The sequence below is a fragment of the Candoia aspera genome, chromosome 1, assembly GCF_035149785.1.
Source record: "Candoia aspera isolate rCanAsp1 chromosome 1, rCanAsp1.hap2, whole genome shotgun sequence".
Lineage (NCBI taxonomy): Eukaryota > Metazoa > Chordata > Lepidosauria > Squamata > Boidae > Candoia > Candoia aspera.
In genome coordinates, this window is record NC_086153.1 from 115,280,910 (window position 1) to 115,300,040 (window position 19,131).

The 19,131-nt window shown below is 38.5% G+C and overlaps 1 protein-coding gene across 1 annotated transcript; it reads left to right on the forward strand.

The window, feature by feature from the left end:
• Nucleotides 1–240: 240 nt before the first annotated feature.
• RRAGD (Ras related GTP binding D) lies at nt 241–16,762 on the forward strand. Its single transcript, XM_063312090.1, has 7 exons — nt 241–615; nt 6,019–6,314; nt 8,597–8,796; nt 10,064–10,178; nt 12,124–12,266; nt 14,345–14,493; nt 16,299–16,762. Exons 1-7 carry the CDS (start codon nt 441–443, stop codon nt 16,448–16,450), a joined length of 1,230 nt encoding a protein of 409 aa, XP_063168160.1. The 5' UTR covers nt 241–440; the 3' UTR covers nt 16,451–16,762.
• Nucleotides 16,763–19,131: the final 2,369 nt, after the last annotated feature.

Consider the following 19,131-nt stretch of genomic DNA (forward strand, 5'->3'; position numbering starts at 1 on the left):
GGGGAGGGTAGGAGAGGCCATTTCGAGGCATGGTCGACCCCGAGCAGCCTTTTATATTTACCCACCGATTCCTCCAAGCGCGCGCTGCAATGTGCACCCTACAACAGAAATAAAAACAAGGTTGTGCGTTCACGGGCAGGGGCCCCTCCCTGCAGCCACGAGGGTTCTCACTTCTGTGCGCCTAACTATTATGTTACTCCATGACTGAGTGTGTATATGCGTGTGTGTGTCTGTTTGTCAGGTGACTTGGGTCACGCAGTTTCTCTCCTCTGGGAGGGACTGTAGGGCCTTGGCTGACTTTCCTTTGACAACTGCGACGAGGAGGAAGAAAAAGAGAAGGAAGGAAACAATTTAGGCTCAAGTCCCCGAGCAGCAACCTGGAGGGACGCCGCCGCTGGAAGCGCGGTGCTCGGCAAGGGCGAAACCGGGGCGGGATCAGGATGAGCCAGGTGCCGGGGAAGTTGAAGGAGCAGGAGGACGAAGGAGCGGAGGAAGACGAGGAGGAGGAAGAGGAGGAGGACGAAGAGGAGGACGAGATTGTTGGGCTAGCAGATTACGGGGATGGGAGTGAGTCTTTCTCGGATGGCGACCACGAGAAAAGCGGGGACGGGGCGTGTAAGTAGCTCCTGCGGTTGCAACGGAGGGAAGTCGAAAGAAGAGCAAGCAGCCTGTCCCTACGACTTTGCTGCCAGGCCCTTTGTTTGGGGCGGAGTGAGCGGGGGTGGGGGGCAGAAGCCCAGGCGGCCGCACGCGGGAGGTGCGCCCCTCTGAGAGCGCGCCCGAGAGAGGAGGAGGGGGCTGCGAGGATCGAGTTAGGCTGGGGGCGGTGTGGAGTTAAAGTTGGGATCCTCCCAGCTTCGAAAAACTTGGTTCCGTGGGGGTGGGAACTGCACCCTGAAATTTGCCCATTCTGTTCGGCACATGTTTGTTCATGGTTAACTGAATCATGGTTGGGTCAGTTTGCCCAATTGTCTGCGTTCCCAGCATATGGAGCCATAATTTAGCCACATTGGTTTGGATCTCGCAGCAGGTTAAGCTAACTTGCTACTCCGTTACAGTTCAGTGTGCCAGGTGAACGCAGCCTTTCTCTAGGGCAGGAGGGACCAAGGGAGAATCAGCTGGCTTGAGGTAAAAGCAAAGATGGTTCCCTTCCATCCCACCACCGGTTCAGGGATTCAAGAGTCCTTAAAGGCTAGCCCTTAAATCTTATTTCAACACAAACAATGAAATAATGTCTTTTAAAAATCTGAGGACGAACACTTAACTTAGGGATGCAAGATGCTAATTTTTAAAGTTAAATTTATATCCAGCTATCATTCAGGAACTCGCTCTGACTAGTTTTCCCTACAACAGCCCCATAAAGTAGATGGAGCCCTGTCCTCTTAATAGAAAGGATGCAAAAAATGCTACCACCTTTTTTTATAGTACCGAGAATGGGTAAGGCCAACAACTGGGCCCTATTTTGCAAGTTGAGAGTGGGTGTGGCTTTACAGGGGAAAAAAAGTGCCATAAACTTTAGGATGTTTAAGGATTCCTGAGCCTCTTGGCCAAAACAGGTCCTGGCTTCAACCTTGTTTAAGGTAAGGTATGCACCTTTGGCTGTAGACTCATTCTGTCTAATAGTAGAACCCTTTCTTACATCCAACATAGTTTAAAGGAAATGAGATGTCTCTTTTTTCACCTGTGTTCTTGGACAAGACAAGAACAAACTCAGTCTTTCCATCTCTGCTCCTTAGAAATACATGAAACAATCCATGCTGGTCCTTTTTGTTTCCTGTTACTGCTGTGGAGAAGAGAGGAGATAGGAAATAGAAACACAATTGCCCCTAGTTGGGGATTTTAAGAAGAAATGGAAAAGGAAATTGCTTCCTGGCCATTCATTTTCTTGGCCCTCTTTCTTGAGCTTTGCTGGACACACACACACACACACACACACATATAAAAAATTTATGTCACCGCTCATCTCCTTCAATGGGGGACTCTCTCTCTCTCTATATATATATATATTAAATTTATGTCACCGCCCATCTCCTTCAATGGGGGACTCATATTATTATTTTATTATTATTATTATTATTATATTATATAATATTATTGTTTTGCTGGGGCTACCAAATCTGGACTGCAGAAATCCAAAGATTTTTTGCTCCCATCTAATGGTTTTCCATTAGTAATTCTGTTCCTTACTAGGTCGCAACCAACAAATCAACATTTGGTTGATCCAAAAAAAGCAGATTTTGCATGTGCGGGAAAAACACTAGGAAAAAAAATGAGGATCCTACCATTTTTCTTATGGCCACCCTTTGTGTTTTATACATTTTGCACCTGCATTTGTAGGTATACAAAGATCTGGTAACCCTGGTGGGGAAAGGAGAGTTAGGAGGAGTGCAGAGCTTGGGGAGTAAGGACACTGGGCTTTGAGGAAAGGGAAACAGTTGAGTGAGGATTCCGTAAAGCAAAATTTAAATGCATGCATGAGCAAAGACAAAAATTAGTACAAAATGAGGGAAGAAGGCATAAACTTGGTATAAATGAAAAGCCTGAAGATAGAGGGCATTTAGGAGTAGGGTGGTACAGATAGCTGAGAATTGGTGGGGAATGGTCCATGAAGTCACGAAGAGTCAGAAGCGACTAAAATAAACAACAAAAAAAAGCTTATAGTTGGCCTTTACTATGAGAACATAATGATGCTAAGACTAAGATGGGTTGGACAGCAGACAAGATTTCCATAGACTCCGCTACCAGTATACGAGTGTACTAGATTGAAACATATATTTGTGTTATGCATTGTGATGATTTACAGAGAAATCTGACCTGATCTCTTGGGATATGTTCTAAATTTTTGATGGGCCCTGATATTGGGAATGGAATTTCTAGCAAGATGGTGTGCTTTTAACTCCTATTTTTTTGCAGCATATCAGAGCAGAGGCACTTTGCAAACATAACAAGCTAAGTTTTACAAAAACCTCAGATTTTTTGTTAATACTATAGATGGATCACTAAGACTGGAGGCTGAGAATGTGTGCGTTTGCCCTTAATGAAAGAGTTGAAGTGGGATTTGGGAATTTTCCTGATGTTCAGCTCAAACTCTTTGATACCATTACTGCAACAGCTGTAAAAGTAGTTAATAGTGAGATGGGTGTAAAAAAAATAAACACAATAATTTTTGTTCTCCATCTATATTTTATAAATACAGTAAGCACAAAGGGCACATAACTGCATAGGACTTAAGTCTAAATAGGGGTCTACTGTGTGTTTTCACATACAGCACAAATGTCCCAAATCCCCAAGATGAGCTGCAAACAAATGGCCTTTTACATTTCCACAGCATACCTGTACATTCATATACATATGCATCTTACAGTTAAAAGGGGGTATTCAGACATGACCCCATCCTTTGTTTAAAAAGGAAACTTAAAACACTTGCACTCCAGAAATGCATATAAAGATGCATTTAGGCATCTTTAGGCAGCTAACTCTCTGAAAGGTTGGATCTGTTGCATGGCTCTAGGTTTTCTGTGTCCAGCCGCTTTGAGAGAGCATTGACTTGGGGATCTGAGGAGGAAACAAATAGATCTCAAGTATTGTCAGTTGTAGCTGTGTTTTGTGGGAAAGAACAGGAAGAGAAGGGGGAGGGAAGAGGGAAAGAAATGTGCATGTGACTGACAACAATAGCGAGTGTACTCCTAGCATTAGGAGGATATGGAATTCACAGATAGGTGGTCATTCAGTTTATTATATAGGTCCTTTTTTGGTGTCAAATACTGTAAGGAGGAAGTGGGTCTAGATAAGGAGTGGGAGCAGGATGAATGTTAATGAGAAAGCGTAAGTAACTATGAGCATTAAAGGGAAAATAAGTTATAGGTAGAGGTTGGGTTCAACCTTTATTTTAAGAGAAGAAAAAGAAAGCTTAGTTAAGAGGTTGAGATCTTAAAGACAACCTGGAGAAAAATAGTTAAGCAAACTTTTAAAATTGTGTTGTGCAGGTGTTCAGTGTGCAGGCAGAGTGTATGTATCATAATGACATGAAGCTTTAAGGAAGGCTGATTTCAGATCCATAAAAGGCAAGAGCCATAAAAGGGCTGAATTCAGAGTTCCTTTGCAGCTGTGAATGTCAGTCTCCATATTGCAGGCTGTACTCAGCCAGTTGTCCTGTTGGCTTTGTTTTTTGTCTTTCTTTTAATAAAACTGGTGCACTGAAGTGATGGCATTAAAAATATTTTTATGTATACGTATACTTCTACAGAGAAAAACACTTTTTTTTGGTAATGAATCAGCAGAGTTAAACTTTTGGGTTAAACAGAAAATGGTTTTTACAGCACTTACTGCTTTCAGGAACACATGGACTATTTTCCTTTTAGACTATATTCTCTTTGCCTTTTCTGATAATAGATAGAATTGCTTCAGATGTTAGGCTTCCTGGAGCATAGCCCTAAATAATGTGGCTTGTAAGTGTCTTCTGATATGAATGCACAGAAAGGCTTTTTTCCCTTTGTTTCAAAGAGGCTGTATTGAGTTAACATAGTTGACATGCAGTAGATACACAAGAAGTTTTTAATAACACTGTTTTGAGGAGAACTTGCTCCTCTTAGAACATAAATATTTCCAGTGTACATGCCACAGAAATGGGTATACTTTTCCAGGTTCTTCATCAGACGTCTTCCCGTGAGTCAGTTGACATAAGTGTTATTTCAAGTTTCAGAGCAACTTCTCTGAACTGTTTTGACTAGACAGAAACTGTTTCTGAGCTCCCTTCCACAAATAGTGGATGGGGATGATGGAGAGGACTTGAGTTTTTGAATTGGTCTTTTTGTGAAAAAGGAATAGCTATCCGATGTGCATCAGCTAAACCTTCTCTCAGACATGCTAACTAATTCTGGGCATGCAGAGGATAGCAAGGGAATGCAACCCTAGCTTTTGTTCCTGATCCTCAGCTTGAAACATGGTCTAAGAGATTAGCTGTGCTACATGCAGATGAATACATTGGGGAAATAGTTATGAGAATACATTCAAGATCAGAGAATATCTCTCATTAGTCTAGCTTTCCCAGATGGAGCAAATAGCAGCCATTGACCTGTCCAAAGCTGTACAAAGATCTGTAACCTTAATTTCCTTCAGCCTGTAATGGAAATGTGCATGCTGAGTAGAAAATCGAAGCAAGTAGGAAATACTATACTTTAAAAGAGTAAGGATTTTCCTTTCATCTGGATTGGATCTAGATTGTCCATTGGAAGGGATCCTTTTTCCCACAAAAGGCATTTCAGTTCAGTGGTATTTCTGAATTTGGAAGGGTTAGGCAGGCACACAACATCCCTCCTCTCCTCAGATTGTTTTTCATACTGCTCTAGAATCCCCCCCCCCAACTCTCCAAAAGAGCCTTCAAACCTATGGAGTAAACTCAAGAGGAAAGTTGGTCTTCATCAACATTTTCTGTACAGGTATCTTTTTGAGATATAGAGAGAATTGAAAAAGTTTAAAGTAAATATAATGCCCTGGTCTTTGCCATTTTTAATATTTTCTACATTATTCACTGTATCTCTTGCACTGTACTGTAATAATTATAGCACCCAATCAGTATCAAAATAGCCTTACAATTATGAAAAACAGCCTTTTTGCTTTAAAATCTTAGCTCATCTAATTAGCTACAACTTTAATTCATCTAATTAAAGTTTGCAACTCTGAGAGATAGGAACACGGTAAGGCATATGCAATATGGAATTCTGATTAATGTAATCTGCATTTATTTCCACACTTTGTGGCTTATTTTGTAGGAGATGTGAATTTCTCAAACTAGCAGATGGAGATAATAAAATAGCTGGAAATACACTATTTAAAGATAATCATCAGTCATTTCAAAGTAAATTAAGCTGTTCTCTTTGGCACCAGAAAAGAAAGAATCCTTAGATTGCAAAGAAGAGTTAAAATAATAAATTGAAATTGCATTCAGATTTGGATGCAAGATAAATGTAGTTTTGTACACTGACTATAAACTAAAAAAAAATATCTGGTTTTATTCAGTTCTAGATTTCAATGATCCTTTTAGTACTGAAGCTAAGCCAAGAATCCTGCTCATGGGACTGAGAAGAAGTGGGAAATCTTCCATTCAGAAGGTTGTTTTTCATAAAATGTCACCAAATGAAACTCTTTTCTTGGAGAGCACTAACAAGATCTGCCGAGAAGATGTTTCCAACAGCAGCTTTGTTAACTTTCAGATATGGGACTTTCCCGGCCAAATTGATTTTTTTGATCCTACTTTTGACTATGAAATGATTTTCCGTGGCACTGGAGCATTGATATTTGTGATTGATTCTCAGGTAAGAAGATGATATTAGACCAATTTGACTTTTTAAATCATACTCAGACCTTGAATTTGCACAAATAAACACCAGCTGAAAGTAGATGAGTAGAATAGTCCCTCTTCTTGGGGGAGATGGGCGGTGGTGAAAATTTGAAAAATAATTAAATAAAAATAACATAAATAGATAGATGATGGAAGGTTAAATAGAATGTGACTAACACTCTAGAGAGCTGCAAGCAGAGTTTCCTTCTGCAATAGGACTTTTTTTTTTCCATATCCTGGATTCCCATTGCAGTACATTCCACCTTTTTTAAACCCTTTTTCCTAAGTATTGTTGGAACTGGGAAATGCAGTGGGAGATCTGCAACTAGTACAATTTGATAGAAATCAGAATTCTACACCCTTGTGTGAGGAAAAAGCCTTCTACCATAAAAGAGTGCCTTTGGATTCTGCTGTACAATACGTTTTTATTTAGATACTACACCTCTGATTGCTTGTACTTCTGCTTCCATGTATGTAATCCTTCAGAGTGATCAACTTGGTACAGTTTCTAAAGTTACACATTTCCTGCAGTAATCACAGACGTGGTTATAAGAATTGAAATTAAGATGGAGAATTATTTTTAGTCTTTCGAAGAGCAAGGTAAACATAACCCTTCCAAGTGTTCCAGCTGTTAATGAAATGGGAAGTTAGGTCCAGTGAAACTGGTATACAGAACATTTTTAAAGTTACTGGTAAGAATGGTCTGTTCAGCTACTTTTCTTTAAATGTGTCCCAAAAGTGCCAGGAAACATCATAAGCTTACATTGTTCACCACAGCAAAAGCCGTGTGATATTGATATCACATTAATCGCATTACAGTTTTGTTCCTCCATTCATCCAAGAAGCTCAGGGTGGCATGAGTTACCTCTCCTTTTTATCCTCACAGCCACTCTATAAAACAAATTACGCTGAGACACAACACGTTGCCTAAGATCACCTAGTGATTTTTTTTTTGTCTTAGTGGGGAATTAAACCTGGTTCTCTACTTCGTTGAATATGTTGTAAGATTACAAAAACTTTTAACATTTACTCTCTTAACACAAATTCATGTTTAGTTCTGTATTCCAGCTCTAGCTTTTTCCACAAGGATCAAGCCAGAGTTTCTTCTTTGCACATGGAACTGAACCATTGACACATATATTCAGATTTGTTTAGCTTAGGGGTAAGCAACTTTTCCAGGTAGGGGACCATAACTCAGATTTTTAACCAGCACAAGGTAATTTTTTTTTAGCAATTTTGTTGTTTGAGGTTCATTGAAGGATAACAATAATGGCATTTTACCTCTTAGAGGTCTGGCACATCTGTTTCTACCCTTATTCTGGCATTTTTTTGCACCAGATATTGGAAACTGGCCAATTTAGTGCTGAATTTCAGCAGTGCACTCTTTGAAGGTCCAAATGAAGTGCCGCCCAAGTCCTGCAGGTTGCCCATATGTGGTTTAGTTGCTCCAACTTGCAGGAGTCAAGTGAGAGTGGACGGAGCACTGTGTGAACATACACTGCTTGTATCTCGATAAGCCAGAAGTCCTGATAGTCCTCCCCACATGCAAATATGGAAGGTATACAAAAATAGCCACAGGAAGAGGATAACACCACTCAGCTGAAACCACTGTAAGCATGGCAGAAGTGGTCCATTTTTTAAAATCTGAATTACACATAATGCATAATTACGGCTTAAGTCACCACTCTCAGATCCACGCTCAGCTCCCGGTGTGACTATGTGATAGTCATTCTCTCTCTGCCCAATACAGGTTATTTTTGTAAGGAAAAGTTCGAGAGAGGAGTGTTAAGTACACCACCTTGAGTGTTTTGAGGAAAGGTGTGATATATGTGTAATGAACATTTACAGTATATAATGAGGAATCAACTTGTGTTAAGGAACTGCTTAAATAAGGGAAATGAGGGCGGTTAAGGCAATTTTTTGGTGATTACTAGGGATGATGTCTCTGTATTATCCCCAGTGTCAAATGCAGGGCATCTGAGCAATAACTGCTAGGGAGTAATGGCATGAGTGTTGGCCACTGTGGGAACAGAATACCGGATTAGGTAGTCTTAAGAATATCAGCAAGGTGTTCATATTCTTTAAACAGGAGGGACAGAGTTGATGATTAATAACTCATTGAAATATTCTGTCTTGTACTTTTTTCATTAATGAAGTACTATTTTAATGGAATGGGAGTTTCACATGATACTTTTTGAGTAAAAAGAATTCAGGTTGAAATTTTAAGTCACGTGTTTTATCCAATTCTTGTTTTAGGATGACTATATGGAAGCATTAGCTAGATTGCATCTCACTGTGACAAGAGCATATAAAGTAAATCCAGATATAAACTTTGAAATATTTATTCACAAAGTTGATGGATTGTCTGATGATCACAAGATTGAAACACAAAGAGACATCCATCAGCGGGCAAATGATGACCTTGCAGATGCTGGATTAGAAAAAATCCACTTGAGGTGAGAAAAACACTGCAATGACTGGCGTTTGCTGGGGAGAGAAAGGAAACAGCTATAGGTAACATTAAAAGAAACGTTGTAGTGTCAAACTTAGGCAGTCTTAATAAGCTAAGGCTTAGAATCACAGTTTACTTCAACTAGATTTGAAAGATGAAGTGAATTTGAAACGCTGTTTTTCTAGCTTTAGTTACAGCACTTCATTACCAGACATGCTTGCCGATGTAGCCATGCTTGAAACAATAATTTTTTTTAATTGACGGAGGTGGGTATTCCAATAATTCCCAGTCAAAAAGACTCAGAGGTGTATGCTTCTAGGGGGCACCACTTTGGGGAAGAAGGCTGTGCTAGAATGATGCATTTTACTAGCATCAAAGTTGTTGATGTTCCTGACTTGGAGAAAACTATATTGAGAATACAATTTTGCTGTTTTTTGTAGTGACATGCCATATGGCAAAATAATTAAATGGTACAATAGAACATTTTTATTGACTTTGTGTGATAATGAGCTTTACAGGTAGTCCTCGGTTATCAACCATTCAGCAACTGTTCAAAGTTACAATGGTGATGAACAAGGACACTTAAGACCAGTCCTCAAAGTTGCGGCGTCACAGCATCTCCACAGTGATCGCAATTCGGGCACTTGGCAACCAGCTCTCAATTACATCACTCACAGCATCCTGTGGTCCCATGATCACTTTTTGCAACCTTCACTGCCAGCTTCTCACAAGCAAAGTCAATGGGGAAGCCAGCAGGAGGTCGCAAGTGGTGATCACATAACATTGCGCTTAGTGACCACATGGGATTCACTTAACAACCACAACTGGAATTGCCAGAACTACCATTGTACGATGGCGTAATCACGAGATGTTGCTCTTTACAGCTGTGTCACTTAGCAGTGGAGTTGCTGGTCCCGATTACTGTTGTTAACCGAGGACTACCTATATTTCATTGAAAAAGTCACTTCACCAGATGCTATAAACCCAATTAGGAAGAACATGAATCTTGTTACCATTAGCTCACCATCTGTTGAAAATAAATTCCTTGAAAATTGTGAGATCAAGTCACAATTTAGAAAGATTTTTTTTTTAAATCTAATGATCTTCTTTTTTTGCCATTCATTCAGTTTCTACTGTGCTTCCCAGCAATACATTCAGTGTGGCTTACAACACAAAGCACAAAACAGAATATTGTATTTTTTTCAGCATTTTTATCTTTTTAAAGTCTGCACAGTTGTTTACTTCACATATTGATTTTTTTCTTTTTCCAGCTTTTATTTGACAAGTATATATGACCATTCTATATTTGAGGCATTCAGCAAAGTGGTTCAGAAATTAATTCCGCAGCTCCCAACTTTGGAAAACTTGCTTAACATTTTTATCTCGGTAAATATGTTTGTATGTGCATGTACTTCCTATATTTTGCATGTTTATTGCAAAAGCACACTTTAATTTTTTTAAGTTTTGAAAAATATTGCTATTATTAAAGTTATTATGAGATTCTGTATTAAACACCAAAAGTGCTGGGCTGTCCAACATTTATTACTTTATCCAATGTGCAGTGTTTATAAAATAATGATAGCTTAGAACCTGGAATCCAAAGATCCACCAATTCCTGTCTTGAGTGAATGGGTTTGTTTGTTTATTCATACAATTTATATTGCTGCCCATCTCACTGAAATGACTCTAGGTGGTATGCAAGCTTAAAACCAAAGCAGTAATGCACTTTATTAAACAAAATACAAAAAAATAATAATAAACCACATGCCACTACAGTCACTGAAACAATAGCTAAACAACTAGCCAGTGAGGCTCCCAGACCAAATGCCTGTGGGAACATTCAGATCTTTAATATCTGGATCTACGTGGGAATGCTGTTCCACCAAGCAAGTGAGGCAACAGAGAAGGCATGACTCCTACCTCCCACAGGATGACATTTTTTAATAGATGAGACCTAGAGCATGTTGATTCTGCCAATTCTTGTGGTGTGGAAAGAGACAACTGCAGACAGACAGTCATGCAAATAACTGTGCCATGTAGTTGTTAACCAACACCTCGAATTATACCCAGAAGCCAGTTGGGAGCCAGTGCAGCTTATGGAGCAGAGGTGTTACATGGGTGTATTGTGGAATGCCCCGGCCTACCTGCACTGCTGCATCCTGGATTAGCTGCAGCTTCTGCATGCTCTTCAAGGGCAACCCCATGTGGAGTATATAACAGTAATCCAATGGAAGGTGGCTAAAATATTTATCACCATGACTAAGGCCTCCCAATCCATACACAGGCACAATTGATGCACAAGACAGACCTGTGCAAAGGCCCTGTTAGCCATGGCTGCCACCAGGAGCTGCAAATTCAGGAGGATTCCCAAATTGCATGCCAGCTCTGTCTGGAGGATTGCAACCCCATTCAGCGAGAGGGATGGAAAACCTCCAGATCTGGAAGGATCTCAAAACCCACAACCATTTAGTCTTGCCAGGGTTCAGCTGAAGCCTGTACTTTCCCTCATCCAGACCCCCACAGCTTCCAGACATCTAGAAAGAATCTCAGTTGTGTCACTTGGTTGGCCTGGGGCAGAGATGGGCTACAGAGATTGGGCTACACAGAGCACAGAGATGTGCTGGCAGATGACCTCCCCCAGCAGCTTCATGTAGATTCAAAATAGAAGTGGTGAGAGAGTAAAGTGCAGAGCGGTCCCACAAAGCAGGGGCCTTGGGTCCAGTCTTTCCCACCTGCCATCACTAACTGAAGCCAGCCCTGGAGAAAGGAGGAGAACCACTGGGACACTATGCCATTCACCCTCAATCCCCTGAGCAAGTCCAGAAGGATACCACGTTCAGTGCTATCAAAGGTGGTCAAGAGATCAAGGAAGGCCAGGATGGATGCAGTTCTTCCATTCTGAGCCCAACAAAGGTAATCAAGAAGAGCAACTACTGCCGTCTCAGTATTATAACTGAGTATGAATCCTGACTGAAAGCAGTCCAGATAATAAAAAGTTATCTCTATTGGGCAATGTATTATATTATTATCATGGTTGATCGCACAGTCAGCTAGATGTTTAGACTGGATTTGGCATTTTTGTCCACCTATCGAGTCCTTCCCAAGGACCTGGGATAGGCAGATGTTTATTATTATTATTATTATTATTATTATTAAAACGTATATTCTGCCTGATTCCCAGTGACTCTGAGCAGCTATATAATTATGTATTATGTATATTGTGTATGTGTGTGGGTGTAATGTATGATGTACAGTATATTATATATTATGTATTATTTCATTATTATATAAATACTAGGTTCCTTGTAACAAAATCCATGTTCCCTTGTAGAATTCTGGAATTGAGAAAGCATTTCTCTTTGATGTAGTAAGTAAAATTTATATTGCAACTGATAGTACCCCAGTGGACATGCAAACTTATGAACTCAGCTGTGATATGATAGATGTTGTCATTGACATCTCCTGCATCTATGGGTAAGCTTGACTACTTTTCCTATCCTTTGTGCTTGTTTGCAGCAAATGTATAATCATCACATGACAACTTATTTGTAATGAAAAGCCTAATACTTGCATATACAATGATACGCTATAAGTTTGCTCTTCTCAAAGCTGGCAAAAACAATAGTCCAAATTATCTTGAAAATACCAATGAGAATCAAGTAGTCATACTGTGTGCTAAGTTTTTATATGCATAAGTACGTGTGCACACACGCACAAACATATATAAATATCAGAGTGGTTCTACAATTCTGAAGTGCAGTGACTGGAATAGAAAGTGTTGAGGTGAAAGAAAGGGAGAAAAATGAATAAGAGGATATGAAAATAAGGCTAGGTTATTTCCCAATAATTTATTCTTAAATGGAAGAGTTGTTTTAGATATGATGAGAATCTGGTAATGAAGGGAGGGGAGTTTGTTTAATTTCTAATCTTTTTTTAAGGAGAGACTTTAAATTCAGGATGATTTTCCTTTTGGGTAGATATTATACTTGATTTTTTAGGTAGAGGTTAAATATACAGTATCATGCTTTATTTGGTTATAAAAGAGAAAACGGAACAATATTGTGGTAAGTCATGTTTTCAGAAAAGCTCTTTGTACGTAAGATTATTTGATGTTAAAAAGGAATTTCTAAAAATTGTAGCTGTCCATTGGTAGCAGAGAGAGGGTATTTTGCTTTTTGTTGTTACTTTGTACTTCTCAGAGCATCCTTGAAATATATGAAACTGATTTGGGGGGCTAAATCTCGTGGGGTCTAAGCAGATACATAGTTTGGTGGTATTAATAAAATCATTTTGGTCAGTGGAGGCCCAAGTGAGCTCTTGAGCCAGGAGGATCTATAACCAGATCTAAATCAGTTACCCCTGATAACTTCACACTTATTTTGCAGTAGTGCATTCTGTTTGTGGCTTCCTTTACACATAGTTGAGAAGCTGCAGTGGTGCACAGTGAAACAGTGAGAGTAGAACACCTAATGAAGCAATTTGACTAGTTGTCAATTACTAAGCCAAATAAGGATTTTTTGTTTTTTCGAATATAAAGTCTAAATGATTTGAGATCAGGTAAACCTGCCATCTTTTTACCACTATAGATTTGGATGATCACTAAAATCATCCAAGGAAATCTGCACATGCATATTAGCATCTTGTGGTTTGTTGCAAGTAAGCTACGGTATCTCTGCAATAGAGTCTATCCTCTTCTAAAAGGTTGTTCCTTGTCGTATTGGAAAAGTTCCACTCTTACGGCTTTCAGGCACCTGTTGAACATCCATCTCTTTATCCAACACATTTCTGTTTGAATGTTTCTTGGTTCCTTCCCCAACTTTTAAAAATGTATTTAATATGTTTTAATTGTATCCAATCTGTTGCCATAAATAAATAGATTGGATGAGAACTGTTCCCATATTTTTATGTATTATTATTGTAGAATAATTTTAATGTTTTCTTATACTATTTTGTATTCTGCATTATATTTTCACTTCTTAGCTTATAGTCCTAGTATTAATACTAAGAATTTTTATATGTGGAACTTAACATTTTAACATTATAGCACTATGTTAGTAATGCTTTTATGTATCATTTATATCTTATAGGTTCCATTGATATTACTGAAATGGCTGTAATTCTTACTAATGTTATACTGGTGTATAATTTAACAATGATAAACTGGTCTATAACTGAAATAAGATATGATTTATGTTTAATACAAATCCTTTTAATTTGCTGTGGTTAGCTTCACTACTACAATCACATCTGTTTTATAATGCAGTCGATTATATTTAGACATGCTCTAAGCACACAATCTGTAATTTGTCTTTAAGTAATATTGAAAAAAGAATATCGCTTCTAGACCAGTGTTTCTCAACTCTGACAACTTGAAGAGGTGTGGACTTCAACTCCCAGAATTCCCCAGCCAGTTTTGCCGGCTGGGGAATTCTGGGAGTTGAAGTCCACACCTCTTCAACTTGCTGAGGTTGAGAAACACTGGTCTAGACTGAAGTAAATTAATGCTGTATTTTCCTCATTCTCTTCTTTCACCTTAATCCATTGCTGTTAAGGCTCAAACAAGATGGTGCCGGAACACCTTATGATAAAGAATCAACAGCAATAATAAAATTGAACAATACAACAGTCCTTTACCTAAAGGAAGTGACAAAGTTCCTTGCACTAGTCTGCTTTGTCAGAGAAGAAAGCTTTGAGAGAAAAGGTACTCAACTTCTTTGCCTAAACGTATCTACAATCTTGTTTTCCTTCGTAAGAAAGTATTTCCCTGTCTCGATAATACAGTCTAATACAGTGTTTCTCAACCTTGGCAACTTTAAGATGGGTGGATTTTAACTCCCAGAATTCCCCAGCCAGCATGTTTCCAGCCAGCATTCCTCCAAAATAGCAGTACCAAAACATGTGTAACTATTTAGCAAATGAGACATGTTTTACACTTGAACATCTGACATTTAAATGTTTACAATGAAACCTATGGAGTTACTATGGCAAATGGGGTGATACATGGAATGACTTTCAGCATTCGATGTCAGAAGGACTGGATTGGGGCAGTATGTTTTGCTATGCTTAGCTAAAAGGATATAAATGAATGCATTAAGCCTCTGTAGTTATGTAGACTATGTAAACAGAAGTAAGGCGGATGATGTAAATTCAGATTTAATGGACATTTTCTCTAACAAAATGATAGGTTCAGTTGAGGTTTTCCTATATGTAGTCACTGCAAAGCAGCTAAATTAATATACCTATCTTCATACTAAAAGATCCGTACAAGCACAAGGCATGAAACTCTTCTAAACTAAAACAGGAGATACCCTTTCTTATATTTCTTTTCCTTCTTTCTTCCCACAACTGATGTGCCTTATATGTCAGCATAAGGGTTAATCAAAATGTATCATTTACATTCTTCTTTGTAAAGCTGTTGGGATGTATAGTTAAACAGTTAGGTGATCTGTGGAGAGAGAGCGGCAGTGTGGTATAGTGGTTAAGGTGTTGAGCTGGGACTGGGGAAAACCAGGTTTAGGTCTATTCCAGTCATGGAAACTAATTGGGTGCCTTTGGGCCAGTCACTCATTTTCAATTCAATCTGTTTATCGTTGTGGGGAAAATTGGGAGTGCGATACACACTGCCTTGAGCTTGTGGAGGATATGTGGGATAGTAATTTAATAAATAAATGGTTTGGTCCATTATATTGGCTAGTAAACAGAAGGTTACATTAATACGGAGGATCGTAATGCAGGCTTCCATGAACACTCTCACACTTTTAAGACTACAGGAAGTTTCAAAACTCTGCATGGGAAGTCCTTTCTTTTAAAGGGAAAAATCCCCACTGGATATGCCTAAAGTATCTTTTGGAATCCCATCCAATTTTTTGTTTGTTTGTTTGTTTCCTTCCCACAAAGCTGCTAGAGAATATTTTATTATTTTAAAAAATCCTCTCTTCTGTATGCATCATATGTACTTTGAATCATAGGCCTAGGATAATTTTTTTTCCTGATAAATAATGATGGTACTGTCTGGCCATTAAAAAAAAAAAGCCAAAACCAACTGAAGTAATAGCTAAATTAGATCAATTGAATACATTTCAAGTTTCAAGGTCTTTTAATCAGGCTAGTTGAATAAGGAAAAAAAGGAGATGTGGCTGCACTATGGAAAATCATTTTTCATGCTTTACTTTGGGCAATTTTCAAATATTGTAAATAAATAATAATGATTCTGGGCAGCATAGAAAATAGCAGCCAAACAAAAACAATAGCATAACATAATAAACAAGGTTGCCCCATCATCCACACCTGAACAAGACCATCTTCAGACCCTTAGGAAGCGCAGGGAGGGTATCAGCTAGGTGTACATCTGTGGCAAGAGTATTTCAGAGTCTGGGGACTGCCACTGAAAAGGCTGCCATCTGGCTCCACAACCATGAACCTTTGGTGGAGGTTGGACATTCAGCCGGCCCCCTTTTGGTTTTCTGACTAGACAAGCAGATTCACGTGTGTTTTCTTTTTCTTTAGGACTAATAGACTACAACTTCCACTGCTTCCGCAAGGCCATTCATGAAGTGTTTGAAGTGAGAATGAAAGTAGTCAAAGCACAAAAGAATCAGAACCAAGTACAGAAGAACAAGAGGGGCACACTTAATGGCACGCCTAGAATGCCACTGTAATTGAACTCCTTACCCCACTGGTGACACCTAGGGCCCATTATGTGGTGTAATGGCACCAGATTTGAGAACCAGCAGATGAATGGGACTGGTATACTCTTCACTTGGAATTTTCCACACTAGCCACTCCTCAAAACACTGTATATCATATTCTGTTGTTCGTATTAAGAACAGAACTGTTTTGCACTTCTGCCGGGTTTCATGATGAAAATGAACTTTTGATAAACAAAATGTTACTTTTTATGTATGGTCTTGAGTAGAATATATATCATAGTACATCTACATGCTGCAGATGAATAAACAATCAAGAAAACATGGTAAGATTACTTTTTTTACAAGTCTGTGAATATTTTCCATCTTGTAAGCTGGAATTTAAAAGTATAGTATAATAGCAATAAAAATATTTATTAGGTGTCCTTACTGGTACACTAAAAGTTTTGTTTAAAAAAAGTCTTTGAAATTGAATATCTCCCCAATCATTCCATAAATTCCAAAAAACCATCTTCTTTATATTACCTCTACATAAAAGTACCTTTCTATAAAGAGACTTATTTTGAAATGGATGCATGCTGTGTCTGGTTTGTTTATTTTAACATTTGAGAGTGACATAGTGGGGGAAAAAACACCCTGATTTAACAAAACTGGAATTGCAGCAATTGCATGCAGAAAGGGTAGAGCACCAGTACATAATCTTCTATTATGGATGACTCCAGGAGAGAAATCCCCAGTCCCTTTTAAGTCAGAGGCTAAGTGGCATTGTTTACTGCTGAGAGTTCTGTAAAGTGTACCAACAGCCAGGAAATGTGGAGGGATCCTGTCTTTAACTGCAAGATCAGTTTGCTAGAAAACTCCATTTCAGTATTTTGTAGAAGTACTAACTGCTAGTAACCAGCGCTGAAAGGCTGGAGAGTGGATTTTCTCTCCATAAAAGTCTCTTAGGTAAGATCTGGGCAACACACATTCTCAGATTAAAATATATATAATTTCTCAAATCATTCAGAAAGCATTTGACTTGCAAAAATAATTTATTTGGATAATACATTAATTCTAGAAAACAGATGCTTGTCTGTGCTTTTGCTTTCATAACATGCCAAATTCCAAACAGTTGACATGAATTTAGGAATGTGCAAAATTCATCAGTCATGGAACATTTCTGAGAATTCCAGAATGTTCCAATTTCTCTGGACTGCTGAACTTCCTCCTCAACCATGTCATTCCAGAGATAACTTGAGTTTCCAGAACTAAATCATTCTATCCAGAAGCCATTTGCAGTGTTCCAGAGAGGATGTTCTATATGAAGCATCTTGGCTGGAACACCTGAAACCATTTTCAGTTTGGATGATTTACCTCTGGAAACTACCAAACTGCTCCTAGAATTAGGAGAGAAACTAAATAAAACTAAATATTCTGAACTGATGGATTTTGCACATACCTGCTACAATTCTTGTAACCAGACTAATAATTTAAAATGTTAGGATCTGAAGACATATTTGTGTTTGTTTTGAGTGAAGAAATAATGCCTAATGTCATATGATTCCCTCTTCCTTGTTTTGACTTATCTTTATAAAATGTATCCTGTACAATTGTCTGTTTGAAAGGTATCATATAAATTTCTTCTGGCTTTTCTTCACACCACAAACACAATTGGGCATTTTTGTTTCCTTAAGGACAGCTTCTTGTTTCCAATTATGAAGTTAAACATGATCAGAAAAAGCAACTTAAAGGAAATCCCTCCTTCTGGAGCCAAGATTTTTGACAAGAGATTATTTATTAAGCATTTATGCCACTTTTCTCTCCTGCTTTTGTAAAACTCTTGCTGGTTATTCCAAAGAATGGATTTAGAAATATTAGAACAGTATTTGAATTGCCCGTGATTATAAATCGAAATCTACATTTAATATTTAATTTTAAAATTGTTCTTTCTTTATTGAAAGTGATCCACTACAGACTGCTAATATGGTAAAGTGCTTTAACAATATAATTATTTCAGGGAAAGACAAAATAAGATCATTGACTGTTAAGTCTTACTATATTTTGTAAATATTTCCCCCCCAATCTCCTTTTTTAAAAATTCTGATTTGAGTGTTTAACCTACCTGAGTACTATAAAGATACTTTTCCTCCCTTAGTAGTTGTGTGGGTGTATCTATGTCTGTGTATATCAGTGTACAGACAAAACTCATACCTGTGCAAAAAAAATTTAGAACTTCAAATTGCCTATTATACCATTCTCTCTGTAGAACGGAGCAAGTATCTCCAAATCTGCTTATCTGAAATCAATCTTCTCAATTCAGTGACAAGCAGAACACATGGATATGTATCTGAAGGCTTCAATACTACAGAAATAGGGTAAGCTTTTTGGGGCGAAGAAGACAGCATCTATCTGCCATTCTCTAATTCAAATTCAGCCAGGAAAAGAGTACTTGAATGTTACTTTGGGGCATTCAGGCAGCATATTAGAGACCTAAACTCCAATGATGCAAGCAGAGAACTTGGAACACAATTTTCATAACAAAGGCCAGTTCATTAGTCCACAATTCAACAGTTATATTTTGCACTTATACGCCCCCCCCCCAAATGGTTTTCCTATAGCAGAATCAAGGCGCTAGTGGGTATTTCCCTCAGTCACCCCAAAGTCAGGGCCAAACTTAGATCTGACATTGCAAGGGGACAGCTGATTTTCTA